Below are 25,449 nucleotides of genomic sequence, written 5' to 3' on the forward strand. Positions count from 1 at the left end.
GGTCAGTATTTGATGTTTGAAATCATGAATTCATCTGCAAGGAATATAGTTCTGGAAACCCATAAAATTAACGAGAACTTAATTTGTAGCCTTGATCTTTTAGTTAAGATTAGGAAGCCCTACATACATCCAAATTAATTCTCCTCAGTAATTTTCAGGATCTCCATTTATAAATTAAATCCAAGAATACAACGTTAATATTTTTCAACTCTGAAGTTTTGATGAGTTACCACAATATGATGAGTACACCAAGATTTAACATGTGACTGAATCCAGGCAAAAAGGTAAGTCACTATATTTCACCATGGACAACAGTATTTATTACAAATGGAATCAAAGCTGCAAGGTTTCATTGTACAGTCTTTACACCATATGTAGAATACGTTAAACAAAAAATACTTGAGAAACATCCATCAACCTTAAGAAAAATGCAACAAAACATTTGATATCTCAATGTTTCACCACCCCCAAAAGATATGAAAAAAAGTTTATTTCATACAAGCTAGTCTGGGTTTTTTTTAAAAACTGAATTTAATGAAGAATTTCAAAGTTTTACCAGTGGTCACCTTCTAAGATGATAATCTGAATAAAGCTTAAAGTCTCACAAGAAGCAAAAAGTCTAGATCTTTATTACAGTCCTCCTGATGTTCTCATGTAAATACCAACTCCACTTATTCAGCTGGTGCTGGTCTTAAGTCTGCATATTCTTCAGCACGCCAGCCTCTATCAGTACATTAACCAAGACAGAGACCTTTACACCTAGAAACAAAGAAAATTACCATGAAGTGAAAAAATATGAATTATTTAAAACTAAGTGCAGAGCAATTTAAAACATATGTACCAAAGATGTTGCAGGGTATGGGAAGGTTTGAGTTATAAAGGACTGGATAGGCTGGGACGTTTTTCACTGGAGCATAGGAGGTTTAAAAGCAATCTTATAGAAGTTAGTAAAATAATGAGTATAGATAATGGTAGTTGTCTTTTCCCTAGGATGTGGGATTTCAAGACTAGAAGGCACATTAAGGTGAGAGGAGAAAGATTTTTAAAAAGATGAGGCAATTTTTTTTGACAGAGGGTGTTTTGTGTGTGAAACGAACTTCCTGAGGAAGTGGTGGATGCGGGTACAATTATAATGTTTAAAACAATTTGGATAAGTGCATGAATAGGAAAGGTTTGGAGGGATATGGGCTAGGACCATTTAAATGGGACTAATTAGTTTGGGATTACGTTTGCCATCTGAAGGATCTGTTTCCTTGCTGTATGACTAATTTTTCTATTCTGAGTCGGAGTGAGGAAATTCAACCCCAAGAGGATTGGTTGGTACAAAACCTTAAACCCTTTTGTTTTTAAAAAAAAGAGGAATAGCCAAGGTATGTAAGAACAGAAGACCAAATGGGCTGACAAGCCTGTTCTGCTATCATTGCAAATACGGCTAACCTTGGGCCTTACTACGCCCCAGTTTGTCCATCTCAGTCATAAATACATTCCATGAGAATAAGTAGGAACAGGAATACACCATTTAGCTCAAAACTGGCCCAGGCCACAACTCTTTTGCACTAGAGTCCTCTAGTCCCCTATCTACTTTCTCTTTAAATACCTTCAGTCGAACCATTCACTACTCTGTAGAAGAAATTCCTTTGCACCTCAGTTTCAAAAGTATGCGTCCTTTTATTCTGTTACCAGATCCCTAGTTTGAGGTTTTCCCACTAATGGAAAAATCTTCACAACTTTTACCCTGTTATTCCCCCTCAGTTTGTTTCGGTAAGATAATCCATCATTCTTCTAAATCGGTTTAGCTGTTCTTGATAACACCTTCATCCCAGGAATCAGCCTAGTGAAATGAATCTCTTTTTGACCTGCCCTCAATACCAATTTATAGTGAAGAGAACTTCAGGAGGGCATAGGCAGGCTAAGGAAATGAGCACACATGTTCAGATACACTTCACAATTCTCTGCATTAAGTTATGAACTTTGGAAGAAAAAAAATTAAACCATATGAACAGAAGCAATATTAAATAGAATAAAGGAAAGGAAAGATCTTTGGCTTTTCATAACAGAAATCATTGCTTAAAAGGGTTAGATATTCTTATGACAGAGATATTCCGTGCTGTTGTGCACAGGGTGTTTGAACCACCAGGAGCAGTGTGGGCCTCTTATAATTGATAGTAACTTCAGTTTCAGAGATACTGAGTGATACTCTAATTTTACTCTAGATTTTGAGTGATACTCTAGCATTGCTCCCCTGTTAATTTTGAGTCGGTTACTGGTCAACAAGCCCATTCCACGCCATCATTCCCCTCTATATTCAAAACTGATGTGACAGTCAAAAAAGAAGTCTCTCCATTATTCTCTGTGGATAATTATACGAAACAATTGATGGTGCAGCAAAGTCAAAGACCTAGCTGCAAGGACATTTAAAAAAGTGAGGCAGTAATTATCTTTGCAGTCAGTAGCACTTCCATCGACCAGAATACCTAGTTCATGGAGGAAAAATTAAGGATGACAAGATTTAAGAGAAGATGCAACGGTACTAAAGATGATGAACGTCAGTTTTGTGGAGAGGTTACTGAAATTGAGTTGCCTTCTTTAGAGCACAATGTTATGGGGGAATTTAATTTTGAGGGTTATTCATAAAATAACTGAAGGAAAGCTGGAAGATTCTTTGCTTTGCAAACTACCAGAGTCAACATCACAATTTTATAATTTGGAATTCACTGATTGAAAGGAAAGTGCATAATGATTTAATTTGAACTTTCAATATGAAAGTGAATAAATAACCAAATGGTTTATGATGGAAGAGCTGAACAGTGCAATTAACAGAAAGAACATATTTTCTGTTCTGTGATGCAACCATAGACTCTAGAATCTCTCATTAACACCTCTCATTTTTCATTCTTCCAAATTCCAGTGACTGAAAGCTGAAACCTCAAGACAGCTCGCAACCCTCCCAGACACCCCTCCCCTCACCCCACACTTCAGAGTAGGACTTCCCTGTTTTTATATTCTTGTAATGTAATGTGAATGTTAGACTCTGTTGCAAGTTATGATGTACTTGTACGCTAACATTGAGATTCACATGAGAGCAGCCCCATCTATCCATTTTTACTAAAAAAAAGTACATTACACTGTATCCACATATTTTTCATCCACTTACTTGAGCTATATTCCTTTGCAAACTTTGTCCTGCTCACAACTTGATTTCCCACTAATGTTCACCGATGTCATTAAATTGTAAATTGTTGCGACTGCAATACTAATCCCTAATCACTAATTCCTGATGAAGGGCTTATGGCCAAAACGATGGCTTTCCTACTCTTTGGGTGCTGCCTGACCTGCTGTGCTTTTCTCAGCACCACACTTTTTGACACTAATCCCTATGGCATTTAATTAACAATCTTCACAATCACTTGTGGAAAGTGAAGTAAAATTTTTGGTCACCGGCCAAGATCAATTGTTCTTCCTAATTGCCTGTGCGAAGTTGCTGCTGAGACTCCATTTTGAAACCACGTAGTGCAGATACTGCCACTGATGTTACAGAAGAAGCTCCAGTAGTATGCTAAGCTCCCAATAAGATAACTTCTACAAATCCAAGTTCTAAATAATCAAATAACATGACAAAAATCAAAATACACAATGATAATTATTTGATTATTACATGAATTAATTTTGCTACATAGATGAAATTTAGTACACTTGGATAATGGCACAAAAAAACCAAACTTCACGAAACAAATGTAAATTGACAAATTAAGAGGATATGCAATTCTCACCTTTCAGTGCTGGATTAGTTTTTGATAGTTTAGCCAAGGTTTTTGTGGCTCTATTAATATCCATTCCACGGACCGCCTTAAGCAGGTGTGGGGTCAAAACACCACCATGTTTTGATTTTGACAGACTGGTGTGAAATGTTGATGGTTTGAGTGGCCTTTGATTTGATTGAAAACCTGTTTTTTTGAAATTTGCTTTAGATTGCATTGCAACTGCTTTTTTCCAGGCACCACCAACTGTAAAATACAATAAACCAATAAGAGGCACTGAAAATATTAATACTGCTTTGCTGTACAACCTTTTTAAAAGTCTAAAGTAGAAATATTTTCATGTACTGTTTTATGGTTTCATATAGTTTTGCATAGAATTCACAAGCGTCATGGACAAGAAAAAGAAACTTGGTCAATTAAGTTTATTCCTATTTTAAAGTAATTCACTATATATAATCAAAGTATTTGAGCAGTTTAAAAAAATAGTAATGTACTGTAGATGTTGAGAGGAAGTCATTTTGGATGGAAAACATTAACTTTGTTTCTCTGCTCAGAAACCTGAATTTTTCCACTGCATTTTGTTTTTATTCCTTTAGAGCAGCTCTTCTTATCTACAAATTCCAACAGTTATGCTAATTTAAAGAAAAATTACTTCTTCAACAAACCAAGTTTCATTTTCATTAACGTAACCTGTTGGCATTCAGGTCTACACAACATTAGGTATATGTAAGGCAAATCAACACTTTTACTTAAGTAATTTTGCCTCTTAACATCCTCTTTAGACTGTACAGCTTGAGATTTTCTAAACTTTTCATCATAACTCAAAGTTTATACTGGAGATTATTCTTCAAATACTGCTGTGTTCCCTTTTCAAATCATGTGTTTTTTGCCTGGTGGCTTAAAGTTAGCAGAGTAATTCAGAGTGCATATGTTCAGAGTACATATTTTGATAATTAGACTAGATTAGACTCCCTACAGTGTGGAAACAGGCCCTTTGGCCCAACAAGTCCACACCGACCCTCCGAAGAGTAATCCACCCAAATCCATTTCCCTCTGACTAATGCACCTAACCCTACAGGCAATTTAGAATGGCCAATTCACCTAAACTGCGTATCTTTGGACTGTGGGAGGAAATCGGAGCACCCAGAGGAAACCCACGCAGACATGGGGAGAATGTGCAAGCTCCACCCAGTCGCCCGAGACTGGACTCGAACCTGGGTTCCTGATGCTATGAAGCAGCAGTGCTAACCACTGAGCCATTGTGCTGCCCCAAAGGTTATGTCCAATATGGTCTTTATTGCCTTGGGCTAACTTTACTCTGTTAAGTTTCACAGCTGATTCATATTTTTGGCCAAAAGGCAAGCTACATTGATAATGGTCAATTTTACTTTTCATTTATTTCTCCAGTTACATTGCTGATTGAATTCCTGACTACTTTCTATTCTACATTCTGTTGCAATGAGGTTTCCTGTAAGTTGTTGAAGATATAAATGTTTTGCTCAATTTACCTTTATATTTAGGTCTAAAGTGAGTTGAGCTACCAGTGTATCTCTGAGTGTTTCCTGGTGCTGGATCTGATAAAGCTGGACGTGACAAAATTGAATGTGACATGGGAGATTCGTATCTTGAATGTTCATCTGATATACTGGGAAGGTGTCTCAATTCCTCATCCAAGAGAGGCCTTTTGTCTTGATTCTGATGGAAGAAAAGCATGAGAAGTCTACTAGGTGCAGTAAAAATGATTAAAGAAAGGAATTGTAAACGATTTTACATGCATAGTTCGCAAATTAGCTACTTCAGACAAGATCACCCAATTGCTTTAATACATATCGACCATAAACCTAAAAATTGAACATTTTGATTTTTTTCAAAAAAAACCCCTCATGTTTGCAGGAGGCATTCTGGCAGACTGAAATTTACAACATTTTGAAACTTACTTCACCACAACAAGTAGAAGGGATGGCTCATTTTAAAAAAAAAGTACATTTAACAACAAAACACTTAATACAATGTAATACACAGCAATTAAAACAGGTTGTTATCTGTGTATGAACAAATACATTAATCTTTTATAACTTAAATATATTAACACAAGGTGAACAGAATGCAGGCGTGACTGACCATCAGTTAATCCTCACAGTAGTGAAGCATAACTCTCAGCAGAGATTTGAATTGTTACATTCATTCTATTCACAATACCAGCAATTACTTGTTGATTTAGAATCAGGTTTGAGACACCTAGATGGACCTCATTACTTAGGTTGCTGATGCCCCTCAGTCTGTAATTGCACTTTTATTGGAGGGTAGCCATCAGGCATTGATAATGGACCATCCTGTAGCAGAATTTCATTTCTTCATCCCTAAAAGTTTTTGGTGCTACCCTGTCTCTATTATTTGAAAGAATTAGTCAAATTTTCTGTCATCTCAACTTGCTCTTCATTGGCAAACTGTCCACCTTTAAGTGTTGCCACCTCACTGTGTTTATCTTTCCTTAATTAAAAACAGAGTCAATCAAGTTAGAGGAAGATTCACAGTCTCTCAATTTATTTCTGCTTGCTCTGGGCCAGACCAAGGTCATTTTTACTGGATTTGGAGAATTAGTGCTAAAGTGTTTCAAACTCAGACCAAAATGACAGAAACAAGTAGTGCAATTGAAATCATTTCAAATACTTACTAGTCCAGTCATTGTCTTGAGGCGATATTCCATTAGTCCATCTGTGAGACTCTGTGTAACTTTCAAGGCAAAACTTGCGTCACTATCACTAGTGATTTGAAAATTTTGCTGTAAGACAAGACACAAAAATAACAAAGAGGATTGATGAGGGCAGAGTGGTGGACGTGATCTATATTGACTTCATTAAGGCGTTTGACAAAGTTCCTCATGGGAGACTGGTTAGCAAGGTTAGATCTCATTGAATACAGGATATATTTGGATATAGAACTGGCTCAAAGTTAGAAGACAGAGGGTAGTGGTGGAGGGTTGTTTTTCAGACTGGAGGCCTGTGATCAGCGGAGTGCCACAAGGATTGGTGCTGGGTCCAATTCTTTTCGTCATTTACATAAATGATTTGGATGTGAACATAAGAGGTACAATTAGTAAGTTTGCAGATGACACCAAAATTGGAGGTGTAATGGACAGTGAAGAAAGTTACCTCAGATTACAATGAGATTTTGATCAGATGGAGTTTCATTTAAATAAATGCAAGGTGCTGCATTTTGGGAAAGCAAATCAGAGCAGGACTTATACACTTAATGATAAGGTCCTAGGGAGTGTTGCTGAACAAAGAGATCTTGGAGTCCTGGTTCATAGCTCCTTGAAAGTGGAGTCACTGGTGGACAGGATAGTGAAGAAGGCATTTGGTATGCTTTCCTTTATTGGTCAGAGTACCGAGTACAGGAGTTGGGAGGTCATGCTGCAGCAGTACAGGACATTGGTTAGGCCACTGTTGGAACATTACGTGCAATTCTGGTCTCCTTCCTATCGGAAGGATATTGTAAAACTTAAAAGGGTTCAGACAGTTTTCTATGCAAAGTTTACCTGTTAGGAGTATAAAAATCTTCTGCAACACTAGTGGCAGGAACAATTTTAAAAACTAGCTTTGTTTTCCAATTAATATAATTTGATGTTTTGATTGCTGTGTTTATCTGTTTCTCCACAAATTCTCTACTGTAAAAATTTCAGACTCACCAAATATTCAAAAAAATCCTCGTTTGTATAGGCAGGTTTGGAATCAGATGATCCGTACGGTTCAAACTAAAACTCAACAGAAGTGGGAAAACACAGATATAAGAAACTAACTGCACCAAATACACAATATATACTTAAAATGAACTTTAGTTGTAAAGATGACTGATGAAACAAATTATCTTATTTTTGCTTATAAGTCAGAAATAAACATGTCTACTCATTAATACTGCCACGAGTGGTGAGCCTACAATTTTGAACAGTGAGTGCTCTTGCTGCTCCACATGAATGGCAGAATTATTTTGGGATTTTTCTCCCTCAAGAGAACCAATGTTGACAAATTGATAGAAGGTTTAGAGAATTTGCAGATTAAGGAAGTGGAACAATTTTCTTTGGAAAAACATGTGGGAAAATACATTGCTGGACATAGGGATGTTCATTCTAGTTAAATACACTCCTGGACCTTTCATTACAAGATTCCCACAACAGTCATGTAGACCTCTGCCAGCATTCCCAATATTTCTATTGATAAAAACTTGGAAATGCTAACATTCCCATGATTTTGATTATAGATTCCTCACAAATGTCTTGGAAATAGATCTTCATTTCTTGCAAACTCCAGAACAATCCTGGAGGGATGCTACTCCAAGCTGAAGATGAAAGCAGCCACAACATTAAGTTCCTGGGAAATATTATATATTTTACTTTTGCTATCAGGCTCAGAAGACTTCCAGTTTAATGCCAGCATGTGTTGATAGATTACCTGATTTATATTCATTATCCTATTCTACTCTCTTCTGAGGTGGACAAACAGGAGGCTGGAAGAACACAGCAAACCAGGCAGCATCAGGAGATAGAGAAGTCAACATTTTGGGTGTACCCCTTCTTCAGGACTGGGGTAGGTGTAAGGGGAACTGCAGATAAAGGGTGGGGTGGGGGGAGGGGGGGGAGATAGAGAGTTTTGGGGACAGGAGCGGGATGACGAGGAAGGGAAAGGTGAACAGAGGTAGAGGGTAGTCCAGGTTGGTCGATGGGAGGAATGGAAGTTGTGGGGGGGAGGGGGAATGCTAGAAAGGGAATCAGAGGATGGGAAGAGAGGTTATTTGAAATTGGAGAACTCAGTGTTGAGTTCTCTGGGCTGTAGGCTGCCCAGGCAGAAGATGAAGTGTTGTTTGTCCAATTTGTGGTCTGATTTGCTGTGGCAATGGAGGAGGCCAAGTACGGTCATGTCAGAAAAGGAGTGGGACAAGGGAATTAAAATGGGTGGTGACTAGAAGGTCAGGTTGGCACCTGTGGGCCCGGCTGAGATGCTTGGCGAAACGTATCCTGAGTTTATGTTTGGTCTCACTGATGTACAAAAGACCACATTGGGAGCACTGGTTACAATAAACTAGATTGGAGGAGAGGCAGGTGAACCTCAGTCTCATCTGAAGGACTGTTTGGGGCCCTGGATAGAGGTGAGGGGGGTCGTCTGTCAGCCAGGTTTTGCATCTTCTCTGGTTGCAGGGGAATGTACCTGGGGGTTCGGGGGGTGAGGTTGGTGGGGAGAGTGGCGCAAACCAAGAATTGGTGAAGGGAACAGTCCTTGCAGAAGGCAGAGAGGAGTGGTGAGGGGAAGATATCTTGTTGGTGGAGTCTAATTGGAGGTGATGGAAGTTTTTTTTTAAAAAGGATGATATATTGGATGTGGAGGCTGGTGGAGTGGTAGAGGACGACAAGAAGGACCCACCTTTATTGCATTTGGAGGGGGTGGGGTTCAACAGAAGTGGAGCAGGGAGTGGAGGTGGTGAGGTGGAGGCTGTCTGGATGCCAGAGGGGGGAAAAGACCAATTTGAAGGCCAAGTGAAAACCTCCAATACAGAGTGATAAGAGCAAACTGGCTTCTTCAATTTGGCAGATGCAAGAAACTATTAAACTGACAGCAAAGTGGGTAGGGATACACTATGAACAGGGAGATTTTTGTTCTAAGAACGAACTGAGCTCAAAAGTGCAACGGTAAATGTTTTCAGAGGAAAGGCAGAATATCCGAAAGTGTTTAACTAGAGGTAGACAGTGCTCTCAAGATATCTAAACTACCTTTAACATGATTGTTCTTCAGTAAGGTATCTCAAACTAATACCAGGATTATGAAATGGTCTTCTGAATGTAACATTCTCTGTATGTCATGGTGTTGAGGTGTACAGATCAGAAAGTTTTTGCAAGTGATCCCTGATCAATATGTCTGGGAAAATAATAACTGGCTTCAATGTGCAGAGGTTAAGATGGGAATAATCATCATGCAGTTCTGTCATCTATTAATCGGTCATTGGGAAAATGAATCTATTTTAAAGGATACAGAAGAACAGCACATTTAGAAATAATCAAACAGAATCAACTTGGCTTCATGATGGTGAAATCATGTATGGAAAATGAATTTTTTTTTTAGGCAGCAACGAGCAAGATACATAGATGAAAACCAGTAGATGTCAAAATTTGGATTTTCACAAATCATTTGATAAGATACAACACAAGGCTACTTAAGAGCCACTGGTATGGGTAGCAGTGCATTTGCATTAATCGAGAATTGGCTACCGAATGGAAGGCAAAAGAATTGGGATACGGAGACTTCTTTAGGATGGCAACCTGTAACTAGCAGAGTGCCACAAGAATTGATGCAGGGGAGCACAATTATTTACAACATATAATCATGATCTGTGTCACTGAAGTGAATATTATTGCTAAGTTTGTGGATGACACTGCTTGCAGAGGTATATAGACAAGTTACATGAACAGGCAAAGTTTGGCCAGCAGAATATAATTTGTGGAAATGGGAAGTTATACGCTTTGGTGGGAAGAATTGAGATACTGAATATTACTTAAATGGAGAGAGTCTGCAGAAAGCAGCAGCACAGTAGGATTTAGGACTCCTCACGCATAAATCATAAAAAATAAACAAACAAACAGATTCAGTGGGTAATTAGGAAAATAAATGGAGTATTGGCCTTCATTTCAAAGGAAATGGAGTATAAAACAAGGAAGTCTTGCCAAAACTATACAAGGCACTAGTCAGACCTCACTTAGAATATGGAGAAGTTTAGTCCCTTAGCTAGGCCAAGATATGCTGGTCTTGGAGGCAGTCCAGAGAAGGTATTCTTGGTTGATCTGGGCATGGAGGACTTGTCTTATGAGGAGATGTAGGTCTCTTCTCATTTAAGTTTAGTTAAAGAGAGGTAACTTTATTGCAATATGTAAAGATTCTTAGGAGGACTTGACAGGGTAGATATAGAGAAGCTGTTTTGACCTGTGGGACAGTTTAGGAGCAGAGTGCATAAAGAGATGGCCTAGTTAATTCAGTGATGAGGAGGAGCCTCTTCTGAGGGTTGTGAAACTGTGGAATACGTTACTACAGAAGACTGTGGAAGTTGGGTCATTAAGTACAGACAAGGTTGTCAAGGGTTGGAGGAAAAGGCAAGAAAATGGAATTGAAGATTTTCGGAACAATCATGAACTTGTTGAATGGTACAGCAGAGTTGATGGGCTTGAATGGCTTATTTCTGATCCTATGTCAAACATCTAATGTAGTTAGAAAACCATAGTCAGGATAATGGGTCTTGGAATAAGTCTACAATTGATGAAAAGTGCACATTTGTCAAAGTCTTATGTCGGTGGTGGGCAAATTATTGGAGAGGATTCTCAGCAACAGAATTTGTGCTTATTTGAAAAAACACAGCTTGATTGGAGATAGTCAGCATGACTTTGAGAGGAGCAAGTCATGCCTCACAAACCTTACTGAATTCTTTGAGGATGTTACAAAACTCACTGATGAAGGTGGACCAGTACATGTGGTGTATATGGATTTTAGCAAGGTGTTTGATAAGGTTCCCCATGGTAGGCTCATTCAGAAAATTAAGAAGCATGGGATACAGGGAAATTCGGCTGTCTAGATACAGAATTGGCTGACCTGTAGAAGACACAGTGGTGGTAGATGGATGGTAATCAGCGTGCACCTCAGTGACCAGTGCTATTCCGCAGGGATCTGTTTTGAGACCTTTGCTCTTTGTAATTTTAATAGATGACTTAGATGAGCAAGTGGCAGGGTGGGTTAGTAAGTTTGCCAATGACACGAAGGTCAGTGGAGTTGTGGATAGTTTGGAAGGTTGTTGTAGGTTGCAACAGGACATTGCCAGGATGCAGAACTGGGCTGATAAGTGGCAGATGGAGTTCAATCTGGAAAAGTGTGAAGTGATTCATTTTGGAAGGTCAAATTTGAATGCAGATTAAAAGACAGGATTCTTAGCAGTGTGGAGGAACAGAGGGATCTTGGGGTCCATGTCCATAGATCCCTCAAAGTTGCCACCCAAGTTGATAGGGATGTTATGAAGGGCTTTCATTAGAGGGGGGATTGAGTTTAAGTGCTGCGAGGTTATGCTCTACAGAGCTCTGGTTAGACCACACTTGTGTTCAGTTCTGGTCGCCTTTTTATAGAAAAGATGTGAAAACTTTAGAGAGGGTGCAGAGGATATTTACCAGAATGCTGCCTGGACTGGAGGGCTTGTCTTATGAAGCTAGGGCTTTTCTCACTGGAAGAAAGTGAGGACTGCAGATGCTGGAGATCAGAGCTTAAAAATGTGTTGCTGGAAAAGTGCAGCAGGTCAGGCAGCATCAAAGGAACAGGAGAATCGACGTTTCGGGCATTAGCCCTTCTTCAGGAATGAGGAGGGTATGCCAAGCAGGCTAAGATAAAAGTAGGGAGGAGGGACTTGGGGGAGGGGCGCTGGGAATATGATAGATGGAAGGAGGTAAGGTGAGGGTGATAGGCCGGAGAGGGGGTGGGGGTGGAGGGGTCGGGAAGAAGATTGCAGGTCAAGGCGACGGTGCTGAGTCTGAGGGTTGGGACTGAAAAAAGGTGGGGGGAGGGGAAATGAGAAAGCTGGAGAAATCTGCATTCTCACTGGAGCAAAGAAGCATGACTGGTGACTTGGTAGAGGTGTACAAGTGCATAGTTAAAGTGGGTTGCCAGAGACTTTTTCCCATGGCAGAAATGACTAATCACGAGGGGGCAAAATTTTTAGGAGATTGGAGGAAGGTTTGGGGAGATGTCAGACGTAGGTTCTTTACACAAAGTGGTGTGTGTGTGTGTGTGTGTATGGAACGCACTGCTTGCAATGGTAGTATAGTCAGATACATTAGAGACATTTAAGCAACTCTTGGATAGGCACATGGCCGATAGTCAAATATAGGGTATGTAGGTTAGTTTGAATTTCGAATAGGATAAAAGGTGAACACAACATAGAGGGCTGAAGGCCTGAACTGATCCAAAGTTCTATGTTCTTTAAGAAGTTGGCAAATCTTTTGCTTTGGTTCACTGCATTGCCTATGAAAAGGTAGGCTTGACTTATGCATAAATGCCAATGGTTTCTTATCTTTTAAAGTTGTTTTGTTTGCTTGTGAAAAGAAACAATGCCAGTCATTCATCTGCTGCATATATCAGATTAACTTTGTAGCAATGGATTGACCATAGACTTAATCCAGATAACTTTAGGAGACCGACTACAATTTCAGGTGACACATAAAATTAGTTTCCCTCTTTAGGAGCCAAATTTTGAGCACATGGACAGTTCCTTTTCTTCCTTGAAAAACTACTAAGTGCATCATGACCCATTTAGCAACATAGGAAATTTGTGCACAAGTATAGGCTGAGTGTTGTCTTTAAAAGACAAGGTCAACAGGTTCCATTTCATTATTCTTCAAACATTGTGAAGTTGCTGCATTTAAAATCTTTGAATTTACAAGCTTTATTTTTGTTTTTCACCCCACTCAAGGTGCATAATTTTCTGGGATATGCCACCTAAAAGTGCAAAAATGCTCATGTCTAGTTTCATGGAGATCGAGAAAATCATGTCAATGACGGTTTACAGCCAACTAACCAAAACCCTGTGCTTGGATTCACACACAAAGGTTGGTTACTTTATTCAAGTATTGGCAGATTGACAGTACCTACAGAATCAGATTCAGCATAAGTCACTGCCTTCAAGATTTTGAGGGGTCAAATTTTGAGCACGTGGACAGTTCCTTTTCTTCCTTGGAAAACATTTGGTAACCACAAAGTTTTAACTTGTCAGCATTGATTAAGTAGAGTGTTTACCTGCCCACCAAGGCTTGCAGTGGTCTAAGTGGGAAACTCACCACCTTTTCAACGGCAATAAACACTGGCTGAGCTAGCAATGGCCAAAGCTTGGGACTGAAAATAATTAACTATTTTTAAACCTACACCTAAAGTAAACTATCAGGCAACTACATACACCATTCAGCAACTTACGTCACTTTGCATCCAACGATCATCAACATCGGATCCTTTGGAATAATCATTACGATAATTCCTAGGCAAGAAAGAAAAATGTAACTAGCAGCTCAAAGTTAAAGAAAAAGACTTGATTAAAAAATGAAAAGGACTTTCTGCTTGCAATTTGAACCAACTTTTCACTATACAGCACAATTGCCACTGGCAAATTGTTCAATACACCAACTTATATTCATTAAATATCTTTAACGCTAAGCAAACCTCAAAACATTATATTGATTTGTGCGTAGAATGCTTACGCTCAGCCAGGGATTAATAGATTAAGAGAGTGATCCAAATTTTAAACATGAAAAGAGAGGGGCTGGGAATATAAAAGGGCTTAGGTAGGGCGCTGAATGCTGTAATTGAGAACACAAACAGCTGAGGCATTTAAATTTTCCCTCAATAGGGATGCTAGAAGTTTCATTAAGTGATACACCCCAACATTTTTATTACCTCAGTGGTTCGCCTCTCCTGTAATTATCTCCAGAATTTCGCATGTCTTCACTCCAATCCATAAAGTCATCTTCAGATTTTACATGTTTTCTCCAGTCATCATGCAACATCTCTCCAGCTGATCTATAATCTTGAGAAAGCAATACATATTAACTTTACTGAGAGGTAGTGTGGTAAATAAAAGGACTCCCAAACATGGAGCAGGGAGATGGCAGCTACAAAAGATTAAAATTAGATTATTCTATGCAAACATTTGAGATGCTTTTGACATTAAGATGAAAACTTGGATATTGGCTGAATTAAAACATACTCTCCCTTTGCAGCGTAGACATCAAGTCTTTATTAGGAATTGAGAGTCAAATGCAAAGTCCTTACTTTTAAACAAAGGGATGAAACAAGTTGGTTTTAAAATAAATGTATATAACAGAAATGCCAGCCAAAAAGTAGGTAGGACTGCTTAACAATAAAGATGTAATGTGGTCAGGTAGTTTTCATTTAATGTTGCCCCAAATAACAGCTTCATTTGCTTTCTTTTGGGATTGGAGCTTTGAGTTATATTTACATTTCTGATTTTTCATCATGCAGTGTGTGTTATTATGTCACGGTCGAATCATTCTTGATTGATCTGACATTGGAACTTGATTGGTGTAATGTGACCTGGGAATATTGTATGTGTTTCTCACTTCCAGTGCTATTTCATTGCTGTATTTTTGGCACAATGACAAGGTTGTAATGTCACTACAAAAGTAATTCAGAGACCCAGGTTACTGCTCTGGGTCATGCGGATTCAAATTCCCCCATGGCAGTTGGTTGAATTTGAATTCATATACAAAAGAATCTGGAATTGAAAGCTATTTTCACAGTGGAGAACCATGAAACAACCAACAGTTGTTATATAAAGAAAACAGCTTGGTTCATTTCTGTCCCTTAAGAGAAGGATATTGGTCATCCTTACTTGATTTGGCCTACGTAGAACTCTAGACCCACAGCGTGTGTGGTCGAGTCTGAAAAGCCTACTGAAAATTCCATTCAAATTAAGAGTCAGCAACAAATTTTGATCTTGTCAGTGACATTCACATTCAGTTAAAAAGTGAATGACCATAAGGTTCTAACACGTTCAAAGCCATTACATAAATTATGTTACAAAGTAAACAGCTACAAATGCAGTTGCATTTGGATAATGAGGTAAAACTAAACTCTGTCAACAGGCCAAATGGAGACTGAAGAACTGCACCACATTTCCCAGGTCTGTCAGTCTGTCAATTTTGGTACCACAAGCCACAGAAGAAACAGCAAGATAAATCAGAAAGCTGCACAAATACTAAAAGAAACCAGAATATTAACTTATACTGAAACAATGAAGCTTAAAAAAAAAGTCCCCTGCCTTCAAAATTTTAGTGGCGCCTAGGAGAGGACAAGAAAGAGAGACATTGAAGTATGCGAATCTATAGTTTTCAGTTTACATTCATTAATGCATTTTTGCAGTTATTTCAGCTTGGATTGCATAATGTTGCACCATATGACAAATTAATATATTGGTTTTCATAGGAAGATGATGTCTGAAGGAACTCAACACTGGCTTTAAACATCTATTCCAATGCAAACACTGGATTCACACACAAGTATTTTCAGTTAAACTAATGTTTTCAGGAATGGAGCCAAACATCAAAACATTACTACTACTTGCACTCGAGTTACATCAAGTTTACAGCACAAAATCAGGCCATTCAGACCAACAAGTCCTAGATGGCATTCATGCTCCTGGGCCTCCTCACATCTCCCTTCAACTAACCCCATAGCGCATCCCATTATCCGTTCATAAATTCTAATGGTGTTTGCTGTAAATTCTCCTTTTGGGTAACTACAATCATGTCACATATGGGATGAAAAAAAGTTTCTCCCAAATACCTTATTCAATTTATTATTATCTACCTATATTTTTAAGACACTTAGTTTCACCAGACTTATTTATTCATACCTTGACTTTTCTTTCCTCCTCCCTTGTTCAGTCTTTCCAGCTCACATTCTTGATTCTTCTGAAGCTTCATGTCATTTCCATGATTTCCAGTTTTCTGGCCCGAGCCAACTCCTCTTAATGGGATATACAATCCCTCTTAAACATTAGGATGGTCTGCAAGCCCTCTGTTTCTTCCTTGTACAAGCCACTTTTCAATCTCCACCCATTCCTTCACATGGCCGTGTTTGTTTACACTTTGAACAACTTCTCCATTAACACAATTAATTTTCTCCAAGTCAAAAGTATGGGCATGGCTAGCTTCATATGTCTATTTGCAGGTTATGTGGAACATTCCTTGTTCCAGTCTTACTCAGGCCACAGCCACAATTCTTTCTCTATATACACATCTTCATTGCTGCTTCTTGCTCTTGTCAAGAATTAGAAAAATTAGTCAGTTTTGCTTCCAATTTCCATCCATCTCTCACTTTCACTTGGTCCACTGGACTCTTTCCTTCTCTTCCTTGACTTCAGGGTTTTTATTTTTGAAGACTGTCAATATAAATTATAAATTCACAGTGACCTCGACTATGTCTCCACACACTCTGTTGCCTGCAAGTGTTCCATTTAATCTTATTCTCCCAGTTTCTCCAGCTTTGTTACATGTGTTCTGATGATGCCACTTTGGGCTGCTTTTCCTCAACCAAGGATCCCCCTCCACTTATTTGACATGGTCTGCAGCCATGTTCAACCCATCAGAGAGGTCTCATGGAAGCATTAAATTCTAGACAGGGCAAACATATGAAGGATATTCCTGATGGTCAGAGAGTCCAGAGCCTGGAGTCACTGTCTAAGGATAGGGGAGGCCATTTAGGACTAAGAGGGGGAGAAATATCTTCACCCAGTGAATGGTGACCCTTGCTATTCACCTGATCTGTGCCCCTCATGATTTTATAAATCTCTACAAAACCTCAACCTCCTCAAAATGGCTAACTCCAGCATCTATTTTCTTTATTTCTATTTCTTGTATTTCTGTGCTCATGCTTTCCCACTTTCCCAGACAATGAATAAGATTCCCCTTGTCCTTACTTTCCATCCCACTTATCTCCACACTCCGAGGATCCCTCTGCTGTTTCTGCCACCTCTACACACATATGCTTCTCTGCTCCAGTGTCAGCATTTTAGAATATAGAACAGTACAGCACAGTACAAGCCTTTTGGCCCTCGATGTTGTGCCGACCTTTTATCCTACTCTAAAGATCAGACTAACCTCCATACCCTTCATTTTACTATCATCCATGTATCTATCCAATAGCTGCTTAATTGTTCCTAATGTATCTGACTCAAGGAAAGATCAGCAGGTTTTCTTAGAGTTATTACAGCAGACTACTCCGCTCAGCTCATGCTTAGGCTCACTGAAATGTAGGCTTTGGGAACCATTAGATCGGAGACAAAAAATATTGCGTGCTGGTTAGGACAGACGACTCTGGCAAGTGGGTGAAAAGGTTTGGGGGCAAAAAGAAAGGATTGGGTAGGACTTGATCAGTCCCCAGGCCCATGTACTATAGATGATGACTCCATCATCCTTCTTATGGCCCACTCACACTTGACTGATAACCATGAACTGTGCTTCAACAAGGTCTGAACAAGCATTCTAAAGCTTTCTTCTATCTGATTTCAAATAACAGACAGTGAATGCGGACTGCTCATGCTCAATGCACTTGTTTATCTATTGCATCTGATTCTCCACATAAGTGATTACACAGGTAAACTGTTACTGTTCCCAAATCTCTTGGCTGTAGATTGTTGCATCTTCATTGACATTCTACTCAAAATGGAACCTCTTTTTAAGATTTAAAAAAAAAAGATTAGATTACTTCTCCACTTGTGCACTGTGGCTGTAATAACTCACTATGTTTATTTTGCTAGCACCTTCTCCCTTGAGCAGAACAAGAGTTACATTATCATGGAAGCATTTACTCAAGTTACCAAACTACTCATATCTGAATTACATTTCTGTATTCTCTACCCAACAGATCATCTAACTATCTAAGAGAAGCCAAGGCAAATTAAATAAAATCTTGCCAGTGCAAAAAGCAACCCTTTCAAGAACAAATGAAAAAGATTGCAGGAGTACAGTGTTTTATGTATCAGATATAGCCAGGCTTGTGTGGATTCTGGAACAACCAAGATTATGATTCAAAACAGAATAATAAAACCAGATGGCACACCTTCATTGCTACTTTGAAAGAATTTGTTACAAGATATTTGCCGTCTATTTTTCCCATTTCATTTGGAGGTTAAAAACATACCAGGGGCGAGTCAAACAGACGTTTGAAAATCTATTGGCCTGCAAAGGCTGAGAGTTTAAAGGGAAAAAAAATAATTTTCATTCACATACCAAAAGCATACGTGTTCCAGTAAGGTTGACAAAAGAAAATGAAGAGTACTTGAACATACTGAGTTTCCCTTTCCTAGTCCGGAGACAGCAGTGCATTCTACTACCACTTTAAGCTTGTGATCTCCCAAGCCAGTATGACAGAGTTTTGATCTTTTACATCTAGCCAGTGATAAACAAGGACCTGTTTAAAAAAATGTGTTCATGGCAAATGGATGTCATTGTCTAGAGCAGCATTTGTTGTGCATCCCGAATTACTCCTTAATCTGAATTATTTGGAAGGGCAATTGATAATCAATTGGGTCTGGAGTTACAAGTAGACTAGGCCAGGTAAGGATGGTAGATTCCCTTCCCTAAAGGGCATTAATGAGCTAAGTGGACTTTTACAATATTCAACAATGGTTACCAGGTCAGCATTAGGCTAGCTTTAAATTCCAGATTTTTACGGCCTTCAAATTTCAGCATTTGCCACGGTGGGGTTTGAACCCATATTCCGAAAGCACGAGCCTTGGTTTCTGGATTAGAGTACAGTAACAACATCACCACGTCACCATCTGTCTCTTATTCCTACCGTGACAAGGAGGCATTCTTGATTCATAAGAACTAGAATTTCCCATGTTATCAGGCTGACCAAAACTACTTCTAAAATTCTCGTGTCTTGAATATTTATCTGACTGTCCATCTGAAAAACCAAAAGAATATAAATTATGTCAAATAAGTTATTTATTCAGTTACTTAAAAATCAGTCATCGGGGTTTCTTTACCAAGTTTGTGCACGTAAACCAAGTTAGCTCCCTTACCTTGCGATCGTATCCATCTTGGGTCATAGACGCTGGGATTTTCCAAATTAAAATGATTAAAACTACTTCCAAAATTGTCATGTTGTGACTGGCCATCTGAATCAGCAAAAACAGAACTTTGAAAGTATAAAGCAGTCTATCAAGCCACATTAATTAGGTGTTGCTGAGTGGAAACCTTCTTGCATGCATTGAAAATAATTACCCACCCTAAACTGTGATCATGCTATTCTTGATTTGTAGAAAATAAAATTTGCAGCACTCATACTCTAACGAAAGCTACTCCTGAAGTTTTCACAACACAAAGCTTTGACCATTCTAAATACTAAAAGCAAAATGGTTTTAAATATGCAAATTCATAGCAAATATGAATTATATCTAATTTCCACATACTCTAATGATGTAAACTAGTGAATATCAGGGATCTACTTTAACAAATATGGAATGCCACCAAAATATGGTAGTTTTTCCCTTTCAGCTCATGTTTAAAACTTAATTCAGGATATCATTGGCACTTGTTGCCTATCCTCCAACTGAGAGGCTTTTGAAAGTACTTCAGAAGGCAGCTAAGAGTTAATCATATTGTTATGGATTTGGAGTAATAGGTGGGTCACATTGAACAGGAACGGCAGATTTCCTTCCTGAAAGGCATAACAGAACCTGTTGGGTTTTTATGCTATTTGATCATTATATGGAGCTTGATTTCCTGCCTCAAATTTAGTTACCTTCAGGTGAGAATTCCACTGCAGAATTTAAGAATTCTTCCCATGCAAGACGTTGTCATTCAGTACATGAAATCTGCACAGACTCACAGCAAACAGTTCACTTAATGCCATTCTTCCAGCTTCTCACTGCAAACCTGCACATTCTCTTTTTGGATAATAGTCTAATTCCCTTTTTCAATGCTTCAATTGAATCTGCCTCCACTATAGACCATAGCCCCTCAGTGCGTGAAAAGTATTTCGTCATGAAGTTGCTCATCCCTGAAACTATTCCCAATGACTCTCCTTCTATAGCAAGGTTGGATATGGAGACATTTACTGCCAATTCCACGATGTTGAGAATCATTTGAGATTCATCAAATACTGCAGTACATATCCAAATAGCGCAAGACCTGGGCTGATAAGTGGTAAGTAACAATTGCACCACACAAGAGCCAGGCAATGACCATCTCCAAGAGCGAGCCTAACTGCTGCCCATCATTTTGCAGGAATTCATCATTGCTGAATTCTCCAAATGTTAATATCCTAACTTCTGTTGCAGAGTTCCAAAGTTATTTCTCTTTATTTGTCATTAAAAAGGATAATATGTAATTTTAAAACAGTCCTCCTTATCTCTGGAAATACGAGAACATTTTTTCCATGTTCCCCTTGTCAAGGCTGTTCAGGATCAAATTGCCGCTCACTCAAAGTTCCGGTGGAAACAGACATAGTCTATTCAACCTTTCCTCACAAGAAAACCCCATCATTCTCGGCATCAAATGAGTACATTTCCTCTGAGACACACTGGAAACAGACCCTTCAGTTCAAAAAGTCTATGCCAACCATGTTCCCAAACTGAACATTTGCCTGCATTTGGCCCACATCCTTCCAAACTTTTCCTATTCATGGACTTATCCCGATGTCCTTTAAATGTTATAATTGTATCTGCATCCACCACTTCCTCTGACAGTTCATTCCACACATGAACCACAGTATTAAAAAAAAAGTTACCCCTCATGTCCTTTGTAAATTTTTCTCCTCTCGCCTTAAAAATATGCCCACTAGTTTTGAACTCCCCTACCCGGGGGCAAAAACCTTTGCTATTTACCTTATCTATGCCCTTCATGAGTTTAAGCCTCTATAAAGGTTAATCCTCAACCTCCTATACTCGGGGGAAAAAAGTCCCAGCCTATCCTTGTAACTCAAACCCTCCATTCCCAGCAACATCCTGGTAAATCTTTTCTGAACCCTCTCTAATTTAATAATATCCTTCTTAGAAGAGGACAACAAGAACTACACAGAATACTCCAAAAGAGGCCTCACCAACGTCATTTACAACCTCAACATGATGTCTCAACTCATATTCTCAAAGGTCTGAGCAATGACGATAAGCGTTCTAACCACCCTGTCTACCTGTGATGCAAATTTCAACCTGAACCCCCTAGGTTTCCCTGTTCTACAATACTATTCAGGGTCCTACCATTAACTGTACGAGTCTTGCCCTTACTTGTTTTACCAAAATGCAATACCTTGCATTTATCCAAATTAAATTCCATCTGCCACTCCTCAGCCCATTGACTTAATTGATCAAGATCTCTTTGCAATCTTAGATAACATTTTTCACAAGCCACTATACTACCAATTTTGGTGTCATCCATTAACTTACACCTCCTATACTCTCAGCACAGCTACCACATTTCTTAGATAGCAAAACCGATACATATTTGTTAATGGACAAGATAAAAAGATAAATTGAAACCTTTGCAGTTAGTCAAACACAGAGTCTGAGCCTAAGAGACTTACAGTTATCGGGAACTCTTTTCCCAGAGTTTCCTCCAGAAAATTCAACTGGGGTATCATCCAGGACAACCTGAAATTCACATAATGAATATTTCTGAAAGAGCTCCAAGCATCAGCTGATCATCAAAACACCCGCCCTAGTCCACACCAGCTGGCATGAAGCTAGTACTCAAACCTTTCTCACAAATATTCCTCTTGGCTTAAATACCTTCATTATTAGCACTTGCTATTATTATAACAACTTTGTACCTGTAATATTTTCTCCACTAGTTGTTACCCCTAGCTCGAGAACCATTGCCCAATGATATCTGGCTTCTTGTGCATTTCTTTCCTTTTACCCCCACCCATGGCTATAGTTTGGTTTCAGATTGGAAATTCCATTGCTAAACTGCTTTTATGCATTTCTTTATCTTGCTTTAAATTTCACTGATCAAGTTTCAAATCTCCCTGAAACAGTGATTCAATTATAGATTAAGATGAATAAGTACTTTCGGAAAAGGTACATAAGACTAGCTGATTTTGCACTTACTTGGACGCTCACTGTACGCTGCATTCCTTTCCTTGCCATTTCATATATTGTTGACTCATTAAAAACATGTAGCATTACAATATTTCTGTGTTGCTTTGCCTTTTCACACAGATATAGCCAAATAGCTTATTATATTTGCCAGCAACAAATGGTCAGTTAAGAGGGCAACATAGAGTCAGAGTTACATAGCATGGAAACAGACCCTTCAGTCCAATACACCTACACTGACCAGATATCCTAAACTGATCTAGTCCATTTGCCAGCATTTGGCTCACATTCCTCGAAACCATTCCTATTCATATACCCATCTAGATGCCTTTTAAATTTCTAATTGTACCCACTCGCACCATCTTTTCTGGCAGCTAGTTCCATACAATCACTCCCCTGTATAGATGCACAATCCTTTATCCAAAATGCTTGGGACCAGCTGGTTTTTGGAATTCAGAATTTTTCAAATTTCAGAATAAGTGACAGTTTGATGGAGAAATTTTGGAAATTCTTACCGAACAGCTTACTCACTGTGAGTAAAATGGGCCTTGAAACAGAATCGAGGCCTGTCAGTGCTGGGCCATGCCCTCCCATCTGAGTGACACGCATCGAGTGAGTGTCGACTTGGGTTAACTGTTTGCATGCGAAACAACCTTGTTAATGAGAAAAAAAACTTTAAAAATAACCTTTGGACTTTGGAGCTTTTCGGATTTCGGGATTTCGAATAAAGGGTTGTCTACCTGTACATGGAAAAGTTGCCCCTCAGGTCTCTTTCAAATCTTTCCCCTCTCACTTTAAACCAATGCCCTCCAGTTCTCTACTCCTCTACTGCACTGTGGTCTGTCCAGGTTGCACAAAAATTATTTGACAACAGCTTATGCAGTAAACATACAATCCACCTGGACCCAATATACTGGCCACTACAATGGACAGCTCGAACTGACAACCGGAAGCGGCAGAGACAGGCCACTATAAATGCCGGAGGAAACAGCACAGAAGCGCTTCACAGGAGGCTCCCAAGCACTGAGGATGTCACCTAGACAGGGGACGAAACGTTTGCAAGACAAATTCCCAGCTCGGCGAACAGAACCACAACAACGAGCACCCAAGCTACAAATCTTCTACCAAACCTTGAAAACATACAATGTTCTTCAACCAAACAACCATATCTTAAAGTCAAAGAGGACTAGGAGGTGGTCAGCGTCAAGAGTTCCATATTATCACTATCAAAAGGTATGGGCCATTTCTAGTCCTAATGACAATCCAACTCCTAAAGTCAATCATTTTTTGATGAATGATTCAAACTAACTGATCTTTTGTCCCTTCTATTCCCTTTCCCTATGTTACAGCAGAGTTAATGTTTGCTAGCTTGTAATCCACTCTGACTGTTCTGGAATCATCCACAATTACTATACTCCCTTTGTTACAAGTGCCAATAATTGCTTGTTCAACACTCTGTCCAACATTAAGCTATCTTTAAACTACTCCCTAACCAGCTTTTTCTAAACGCTAACCCACGCATGAGCAAATGATGATTCTGCAGTTTGTCTCGACGTAGAATTTCTTTGCAAAACAAGACAAAGATCCTGAAATAATGTCTTGAAAATCATTATATTTACCTTAACACTGCCCCTTCCATCAATTTTCTCAATAAATTCTGCCTTTTCTTTAACTAGTGCATTCAATTCAGACTGCTTCAGTTTTACTCTGTCAAGTTGCAACGCATCTGGGTATGCTCTTCCCTGAAAAAAAAATCAAGTAGCATTACATTGATGGAATGGCTGTAGCTTTTAATAATTCTGTTCGAAATAAACTCTAAGACAGTGTTTGAACCATTTCCCCCAAATCGTGTGTTCTGCTGCAGAATTTTAAAACTTTAAAGTGAGTTGCTCCTTAGGAAATCTTCTCCAAGCACTCCAGGAATTTATCTTTAATGACGTTGTGTCAAAGGCAAATTAAAATTTTGTTCCAGCCCTTCATTTTTCATTAATCCCCCTGGAATATTAGAGATGTTTTCCTACCCTCTACTGAAAAGATTAGGCACTGAAGTGGGAGATGGCACGGGGCAGGGTAACAGTAGGCTCACGGACACATAAGATGGCCACTGAGCCATCAGTTGGCCACTTGACAAATAAGATGGCCGCCAGACGACAATATGGAGAGAGACAGCAGTGCAAATACAGACACTGCCTAGGCCACCAGAATGCCAGCACAATGCGCTCACAACCTGTTTAAGATTAGTTTAAGGTGGATGGGGAAGAGAATACACGAGTAACGTACACTGCCCACCGAAGTTTGTAGGTCCAGCCACCACCTTTGATAGAAATGCTAACAGCTTGATATGTACTCAATACGAAGCTCTAGTAGCCAGGGCCGCAGTAATCGTCCTTCCCAGGAAGAGCGATTAGTGCCCACTACTACAGCAATGGAATTCCGTGCATACATTGGAACTGACAATGTCTGCATTGAAACTAACAACAAACTGCACTAAAATTAACATAGAAACTGGAACTGACAATGACTGTATCGAACTATCAATTCTGCAATGATTGCCATAAACAAATCATGTTACAAAGACAATAATCTCATCACTGACCTATTGTATCACAAGATGTGTATAAGTATCTTGACATGTGCTCGAGGTCAAGAGAAGAGTTGTAGCTGACCACAGTGCTATTGGTGGCTTTCTCTCCCCAGAGCTCTGGTATTTCCTTGTACAACAAAGTCTGTCATTGAACCTCGACTTTGACTCAGACTGGTGATTTTCCCCATAACATCACAAAACAATTATTTAACAAGCCTGTTATTTCCTTATTCCCAAGTGCAATATTATTAATGCAGTTTTCAACTGCCTACATCATCGACTACCTTTTTTCTTAGTTAGTTCCCAGTTTTTTCTCTTCCTCTTTTCATGAATATGGGAACTATATTTTACTCTCTTCCAACAAACAAAGACCATTCCAGAAACTAGGTAATTCTGGAATGATAAAAAAAATGCATTTACTTTTTTCTGCCGCCATAACCTGTGAACTATATCTTCTACATCTCAGATGATCATTGGATT

At 39.1% G+C, this 25,449-nt stretch overlaps 1 protein-coding gene and 1 long non-coding RNA gene across 3 annotated transcripts in view; one reads left to right on the top strand and one right to left on the bottom strand.

The window, feature by feature from the left end:
- Positions 1–512: 512 nt before the first annotated feature.
- LOC140480554 (uncharacterized) overlaps positions 513–25,449 on the bottom strand; it is a 57,152-nt gene continuing 32,215 nt past the window's right edge. For both annotated transcript variants that reach the window (XM_072575536.1, XM_072575535.1), the window contains exons 8-18: positions 24,005–24,127; positions 21,872–21,938; positions 19,371–19,466; positions 19,142–19,252; positions 14,219–14,348; positions 13,742–13,802; positions 7,447–7,512; positions 6,433–6,540; positions 5,267–5,453; positions 3,771–4,004; positions 513–759 (exon numbers count right to left, since the gene is read on the bottom strand). In XM_072575536.1, the coding sequence (XP_072431637.1) occupies positions 692–759; positions 3,771–4,004; positions 5,267–5,453; positions 6,433–6,540; positions 7,447–7,512; positions 13,742–13,802; positions 14,219–14,348; positions 19,142–19,252; positions 19,371–19,466; positions 21,872–21,938; positions 24,005–24,127 (1,251 nt within the window). In that variant the 3' untranslated portion in view covers positions 513–691. The remainder of the gene's footprint in view (positions 760–3,770; positions 4,005–5,266; positions 5,454–6,432; positions 6,541–7,446; positions 7,513–13,741; positions 13,803–14,218; positions 14,349–19,141; positions 19,253–19,370; positions 19,467–21,871; positions 21,939–24,004; positions 24,128–25,449) is intronic.
- On the top strand, positions 5,447–19,148 carry LOC140480555 (uncharacterized). Its single transcript, XR_011961344.1, has 3 exons — positions 5,447–8,341; positions 13,245–13,380; positions 18,209–19,148. It is a non-coding gene; the product is annotated as an uncharacterized lncRNA (long non-coding RNA).

This window comes from Chiloscyllium punctatum, chromosome 8 (assembly GCF_047496795.1).
Source record: "Chiloscyllium punctatum isolate Juve2018m chromosome 8, sChiPun1.3, whole genome shotgun sequence".
NCBI lineage: Eukaryota > Metazoa > Chordata > Chondrichthyes > Orectolobiformes > Hemiscylliidae > Chiloscyllium > Chiloscyllium punctatum.